The 8,117-nt window shown below is 43.1% G+C and overlaps 1 protein-coding gene across 1 annotated transcript; it reads right to left on the reverse strand.

Moving 5' to 3' along the window:
• Positions 1-2,861: 2,861 nt before the first annotated feature.
• On the reverse strand, positions 2,862-7,077 carry LOC145394134 (gamma-butyrobetaine dioxygenase-like). Its single transcript, XM_080268114.1, has 9 exons — positions 7,006-7,077; positions 5,765-5,864; positions 5,252-5,445; positions 4,782-4,913; positions 4,319-4,512; positions 4,091-4,196; positions 3,733-3,947; positions 3,273-3,433; positions 2,862-3,013 (listed from the first exon to the last, which is right to left on the reverse strand). Exons 1-9 carry the CDS (start codon positions 7,075-7,077, stop codon positions 2,862-2,864), a joined length of 1,326 nt encoding a protein of 441 aa, XP_080124240.1.
• Positions 7,078-8,117: the final 1,040 nt, after the last annotated feature.

Below are 8,117 nucleotides of genomic sequence, written 5' to 3' on the forward strand. Positions count from 1 at the left end.
GTGTGTGTGTGTGTGTGTGTGTATGTGTGTGTGTGTGTGTGTGTCTGTGTGTATCTTCATTTCGTAACTAGTCTTCGTTGGCCAGACCTGTTCCATGTTTATATACCAATCATCCGAGTGACTTTACTGCGCCCACACATCCTTCACTGTCTCGCAAAACTCTCATTCTTTGACCCTCCCACTCTCTATTCTATTTTGCACTTACCAATTCACCCTCTGACTATCCACAGTGACTATCCACCACTTCAAAGGCAGCCCTAACTACCAACACTCATTCTCCACTATTCCAGCTCAGCATCTGACTATCCCAACCTATTCTACTTTCCCATTGGCATCGATAATCAGTCTCTAAATATCTTCAGTGTCTCTTCACCACCGCAAAGACATGACACCATCCCAGCCCTCACTATCCCAACAAAGTGTCCACTATTAGACTATCCCATTCCTTGCTCTATTTTCACCACGGCCTCGATACCAAGCCCCGACTATCCCTAATGACTATCCACCACCACAAAGTTTGACACCGATATTCAGTACCTACTATCCCAGCGACCTATTCAGTATTAGACTATCCATGACTGTCCCAGGCTCTCTCCTATTCCCACAGTGGTTTCGATATTCAACCCCCGACTATCCCCAGTGACTATCCCCCTTCACACAGGCCTGACCCCCACCTATCCAGCTACAAAGGCACGAGGGATCACTGGGAGGAAACACTTTGATGCGGGGAACGTGGGGTTGTGAGGCCTGTGAGTGAATTTACCTGAGAGAGAGAGAGAGAGAGAGAGAGAGGGATGGAGGGGGGGATCTACGTGCAGAGAAACAAGCCTCTCTCAGTTCGGAAAACTGTCAGTAGAGGAAAGTGAGAAGCAGAGAAGGTGAAATATTAGTCCAACTTTTGTCCCTACCTGTGAGTCGATATTAAGCACATTAGTAGTATACGGGAGAACATTAATTAACGAAAGAAAACAAAAGGAAATAGGGGGGGGGAAAGAAGAGGAAAAAATAAAAAGTCACCAACAACACGGTGCTAGGAAACCTCTTTCGCCAAACCGAATAAAAACTAAGGAGTGAAGGGCTAAGGAGGTCGGGAAAGAGTGCGAGAATGCGAGACGCAAGAAACAGCACATTAGTCTCCCCTTCAGACACCGTTTTCTCTTAATATCATAGGTATTGCTAGTTTTCGTCGTGTAGTGAGTTTTCATATCCACTACAATTATTTTTTACTCGTGAAATATTAGGGACGATTATAGAGTAAGCTTTATGCCTCTGGAAGTGGTGCTGCACTTTTCTCTCGGAACTACTCTCTCTCTCTCTCTCTCTCTCTCTCTCTCTCTCTCTCTCTGACATCATTTATATCGCAGGAAATTCCAGTTGATTGGCCTAGACCTGCTTTTCGTCACCGTGACCTTAGAGTTGACCTGCGTATGTCGGCCACTGAGACGAGGGCACATCGTCAGCCTGAAACGACTCACTTAACCACTTTTCCAAATGTGAGTAAAATTCTTCCTTATGAACAAGTCACGACACTGACAGCAAAATAAAATAGTGAATACTTGAAAGTACTGGAAGTATGACAGAAAATACTGATACATTTTACGTGGTGTGCTCCCCTTGCTGAGAATCTGGGGACCGTTTATTTAAAGGATTTTGGTGAAGGGTGTACCACTTGGCGACCGGGTCCCCTTTCAGCCATAATCAGTGGCCTTGGTTGGGATCGAACGCCTGACCATTCAACAAAGGTGGCAGAAAAAAAATAAACACATTTTTCTTTATCATCTTATCTCGCACAAGCCAAGAACGAGGATGTGATGATACGTACTATGATGATAATAAAGGTACTTCTCTTATCAGTCGAGTATACTCTAGAATTCGTTTTCAACCCAGAGTAAAAACAAAGAAAAAATCGTGAGGTTTTTCTATAAGATGTTGTGGCTTTTGTATTCTGTTGACTTCGGTGTGGTGTGTGGTAGGGGGAAGAGAGTAACATTTAGCTATTCTATCCTTTCCTTTTTTTTAGAGTTCACTTACCACAATCCTATATTTCCACACAACACACAGCCCCATAGGGATCAGTACAGGTCTCCTTTCTGTCTGCCTCACTCTGCATTCATGTGTATTTTGCTCGAGGTCTGTTCCTTGTACCTCTAAGAAGTCAGTGAACAAATTTCTCTTGGCCTGCCACTACTATCATTAGCCTGTATACTAATAATACAGTATATTTACCAAGATAGATCATACTTATCATATTGAAGGAAAATATGTATTATACATTGCAAGTACAAACACCAGAGTAACATGTGCTTATGTAGCATGCAGCTTGAAGCTAGCAAGGAACACGACGTCTCTCAAGAATTAACAATGATTCATGATATTCAAAAGAGAACAAAACACCATATACTAAAGGTATTTATTAAAAATAATAGTAATAACATCTTTCACAATCAACATATATAAATATAGGGTCATTATTTTCACACTGTCTCTTTCAAAGACGGTTTATAAAAAGGTATATAATATATAAATCAAACTCTAGCTTCATAACACGACTACTACAATCATGAAGGAGCCGCTCTCAGGAACCACAAATAGGGAAGAGAACCGACTGTAACTGCCTTCAAACACTTCATAATGTTTGAAGATTAGAGGCAGCAAAGCTTTAATCGCTATGACATGTTAGCCTCACGTAACAGTGTTAGTAGCGTAAGTGTGATGAAACTGGAGCAAGTATAGATGGCTTTTGTTGTCACTGAAGACCGGTCCGCTGTTGTAGCAAACACCCCCACATCAGCCTCGTATAGGGTGTGCTTACTGGGCGCCAAACTGCAGTGGTGAGCACCCACCCACCGGCGTCTCTGAATTTACTGGACGCCAAGCTCCTCCTGCAGGCGGCGTCTGCGGCAGCGAGCCTCGTCCCAGTCCAGGTAGGAGGACTCGATGTGGCGGGCACTGAAAGCCTCGTAGCCCTCACGACCGTGTAGGCAGCGCACGTTGTCCAGCGTCATTATGTCGCCTGAGGAACACAACAGGATATTTAGCACGCAGTAACACATGCATACCTCTGCAGCACACAGCAACACTTCACTCATTGTCGTGTTACCTGCCCTGACAACATTAAGGTAAAATATTTGAATATTTAATAGCCACAGTATATACCAAATACAATGACAGTACATAATGGTACGGTGTCACAAGAGCATACAAGGCACCCCATCTAATTATATCTAGGACAACGCCTATGACTCCAGCAGTGGGCTGTGAATGATATTTACCTTCATCCATCTTGAAGTTGATGGCGTTATCGTAGAGAATATCGTTGTACAGCTTCAGCGCTTCGTAGAATTTCTTTACCTTCTCAGGAGACGCGTCCATGTGAGAGTCTCTGATGGCGTGGTTAACTGCGATGCGGGTGACTTCCTTATTGTTGTTAAGTCTGAGGAGAAAAATGAGAATTTAGTAATGGGTCAGCGCTCTATGTTACTCATTTGTAGCTTTTCAGTCTGAAGACATTCATGACTTTAGGCAAGTGTCTACACATTCCTTCTTTGTCGCTATTCAGCCTGAGGAAAAGGATCTGCGTATGGGTCAAGTGAAAATTCTGTGACCTGTATTACAATGATTTTGCAGGAAAAGTATTTTCCTGTGAGGATAGGTAGCGGTCATGTGTGATTGAATAGCATGTACTCCAATATACTAATAGTCAAAGTATGTGCCTGTACATGAGAAACTTACGTGAGAACTGGGAACTTTGAGATCTTGTGGAACTTGTCCATCTCCCAGGGGTAGTTGGCATGACCCTTGTCCCAGAAGTAGACGTCGGTGGAGGTAAGAGCCTCGAAGGCCTCTGGGTGGTTCCTGCGGAGAATCTCGGCGCCAAAAAGTCCATCGCTGACCACACTCTCACCCCCGGAACCCAAGTGTTGCTTCACACAGTGGATGAAGATGATCTGCAACAAACAACTCCGATTATCACCTATACTAAGCAGGACCTGAAGTATATCAGAAAATATTGTAATCATAATACAGTACCAACTTAAAAGTAACAAAACTTATTAATCCTTATCTATTGGTACAAGATAAGCCAACTCACCCCCGGCATGTGTTCGTACTGTGGCAGGTCGTTGTGCATGCCCAGCTTGGCGTTGGTGAAGGCCACGTTGTTGGTGTTGGGGCGGTTGATCACTGGAGAGTGAGGTCTGTGGACAGTCAGTTTAGCTCTGTTAGTTTATTGTTCAGGGGATATATGTTATTCTCAAATTATTTCATTACTTGTGTAAATATTTAACAGTGTATATATATGGATCTGAGTAGGACTGACCCATAATGAGATGGCTTGACGTATGCGATGTGCTCGATCATCTCTGGTCCAGCCACGTCTCTGTCCGGTGCGTTCTTGAGCATGGCCGACCCCTCCCGCTCCATAGTCAACAGCCACTCCAGCAGCGTCTTGGGGTTGGTCTTCAACTCACTGTAATCGAACTCACGCAGACGGTGGTCGGCGCCCCAGGGTACCTGTAACGGGGCTTCAATTGGTAAGTGGCACACTGTGATATCTATTATAGCAATTGGTTTAGACCCATGGAGATTCAAAAATTATTGGTGCATCTCTTTCTTGAAGGTACTGACATGTTTGCTTTCAATATGCAAATAGAAGTTTAAATAACTGTTTTTAACATCATTGACTAATCTGTTTTGGTTAGTCTCGTGTTAGGGTAAACATAATTACAACTTTTCAAAAGACGATTATTATGAAGGAAATATTAATTACAGACGTAACTGACCCTCTTGAGAGCGTATCTGTTCCTCTGGTGGGCTCTGGCTGCTGGTGTGAAGGCTCGCTCCTTCAGCCACTGGCCAGAGAACTTGCTGGAGTGGCCATCACTCCACATCAACTCAAGACCATCCTCGATCTCCTGCCAACATGTAACGCCAAGATTATACTCTGTCCACTTTAACTTGGCCTAATATTTCGATGCGAGGTTGTAACGTGAGATTAAAACTAGATTTTGGAGCTAGTCACGATAAAGTGCTGTAGACGGATGTACAGCCATAATATTATATTTTTATGTCATCTAGGTGCAGGGTATGAGCTGCAAAAGGACAAACATCTCGCAAAGTTAAGATGAACGAACTAAAATTTCTGTCATACCACTTCTAGGCAAAGATGGCTGCCTCCTATACCAGCATGGTGCCATTTAGCACATCATGTAACAAGTAACACAAGTGTACAATAACACTTGCAGTGACTGACCTGTACGGATGTCGGATGGATGTTAACATCGAGGTCGGCAATGATAAACTTCCTGCCGAGCGCCTCCTGGCTGTAGCAGTCTGGACACTGGCAGTTGTCCCGCAGCCACACGTACGGCAGCTGCGCCGACGTGCCATCACCGAACTTCACGCGCAGGTAGTGTTGATCTGCAACAGCCTGCAACACACCGCTGCCTGCAGGGTGTGGAAACGCAAGGAATTATTTACCCACTTAAGCACTTACTCACTAACATCCATACTCAGTCATTAACTTACTCATTCACCCACTCCCCCAATTTACGAACTAATCATGTTTAAAAAGGTAGATAAATCTACAATGTTGCTGAAGAAAAGAATGTGTGTTTTATTTATTTATTTTATTTTATTTTTTTTTTTTTGATAAGTAAGCTTGGCCATTCTCAATTCATATTCTACGGGATGTTGAAAAGTAAACCGAAAAAGGATTTATTATTCAGTATACCAATAGAAACATTAAATCCTATTTCCAACTCACATGGGACGGGCGTCTCCTTGAAGGCCACCTGCTGACGGGCTGCAGCGGCCAGACTCAGTCCTCGCTTCCCGCAGGTGCATTTCGTACACGCTGAACGAACCTGCATGAAACAAAACAATACACGCGTTACTTATACGTTTTGGCGGGTCTTGCTGTCGGCTCGTATTGCCATGAACGGAGTAGCCTATCTAGCACCTTTCTCGTAACGATTTATCTTGAATATTACATTTCTATATTACGTTATAATATACAGAATATATCTTTTTAATGCCATTATCGGTTCTGTAGGTTACATACAAGAGAATATTGATGTGACCTATTCAGGGATATACAAGTAAAGAGGTGCTAGAAATCCTCTGAAGCTGACGGGAACACTGGTACTAAACACAAATAGGAGGAAAACAGTCAAAATAGGTAAATCCAACTTAGGACAGTGATTATTAAAAAGTATTAATGATTATTCTGGAGGGGTGTCAAGGTGATATTCCGAAGTCTATTGTTACTAATTAATGAATATGTATCAGTAATTACTGATTATTAATTCGACAATGATCTCTTTATATTTAACGAGTGACTATCAAAATGTATTAATAACTATTCTGAGTTAAACTTAAAGTGATACCCCTACTTTTAATGTACTGTAAAAATTTATAGATATATTAGATTAACTTATGATTATTATTACAGTTAGTAGGTGAGAGGTCTGTCTTCTTTCTTGCCACCTCGTCTTCTTTCTTCTGCTCCATCAACAAATCTGTCACAACAAAACTTGGGTTGATATAAGGCAGCCCCAGAACCTACAACGCACACCTACAGCCACGTTAAGGAAAACCTACCTAAATCTATCTTAAACAGCAGAAAAGTGAAACCCATTGGAGATCTACATCCTATATATTAATGTGAATCAGGAACAGACTAATTTACTTAACAGTTGCAAGCAGTACTACTGAACAGAGTTTCTTAGCCATGTCAGTTTTCCGAGTAAGATGTTCATGTGTGTGTGTGTGTGTAAATGCTTAACACTGTGCATGTATACCCAAGGAAAATGTACTTGTTATTAACACTAACACTCTAAAGTTCGTATAACCAAACCTGGCTTATACAAACTAAATCAAACATTGTGTAAATCATTATCTAATATTAGAAATCGTTCTGGCTAACGGATGATTGAATATTCGTAAACAGAAATAAGGCTGAGGGGCAGAGGACTTAACGCAAGGACAAGGTTGGGGTCACCATACCTGTGTTCTGGCGACGCCCCTGAGAGCAACCACGCCGGATAGGACAGCCCGCGTGTAGCGAAGGTTGGACATGATTCAGGATCTGGTGGTTCGCTGCTGTGAGAAGCTGGGGTGCTGTGAGAACCTGAGGTGCTGTGAGAACCAGAGGTGCTGTGAGAACCTGAGGCGTTGGGAGAACTTGAGGTGCTGTGAGAACTTGAGGTGCTATGGGAACCTTCCTAGCCGAGGGTGAGGGCAGGTGTAATGGCCAGGCAGCGGCACCGCGGTATATATACGATGCGAGGGGTCGTGTTGCCACGTTGGACGCCACCTGCCCGCGAGATGTGATGTCAGGCGCCATGATAAGGTTATCGGGGAAAATGGTGACTTGCGGATGAGTCTCTCGTAGGAGGAGCGTAACACATTTACATCATGTGGACTTTGAACTGCGTTACTTTACGGTATAACTCTCTCAGGCTCCTGTGACTCTCTCTTAGCTTAGTAAAATCATCTGTGTTAGTTAAAGTGCTTCAGTTGCCGCGACCACGAGAAATTAATATAGTCAGCATAATTCTCTCAGGTTCTTATGACTCACCTGACTGAAAATGAATTAATAAATAAATGAATAAATAGATAAAATAAACAAAATGAAAGAAAATAAAATAAAAATACATAAATAATCGTCCGACGTAAGCTAAAATAGAGCACGAGAGTTGTCGCGACCATGAGAAGGTTGTAATCTCTTTTGTGTCATGGTACGACCGATTCATTCCAGTTGTGAGTGAAGGCACGTGGGCCAGTCAGCCGAGATTACCCTGCCATATCTTACAAGGACTGCCGCCTCACACACCAGGGGGGGCATCGACCCCTCTGGCCCCCACACTCTAAACAATGTAGGGCACAGAGTACACACCACGCAGGCAGGCACACTGACGCATGGGTACTACGGAAGGAGTCATGTGTTCATTTAAAATCACAGAGAGAACTTTGGTGAACAACATGAACACATAAAGATTGGTACTGTCAGGATTTCGCTGAGTTCCGCGCTGTTCCATTTAGCATCATTCTCGCCATGCATGAGGTGTGCATAAAAGATTTCCCGGTTTCAGTAATTCCTCAGTTATTTCTTGCAC

The sequence above is a fragment of the Coenobita brevimanus genome, chromosome 26 (genome assembly GCF_032717465.1).
Source record: "Coenobita brevimanus isolate Jiangsu-jjx chromosome 26, ASM3271746v2, whole genome shotgun sequence".
NCBI lineage: Eukaryota > Metazoa > Arthropoda > Malacostraca > Decapoda > Coenobitidae > Coenobita > Coenobita brevimanus.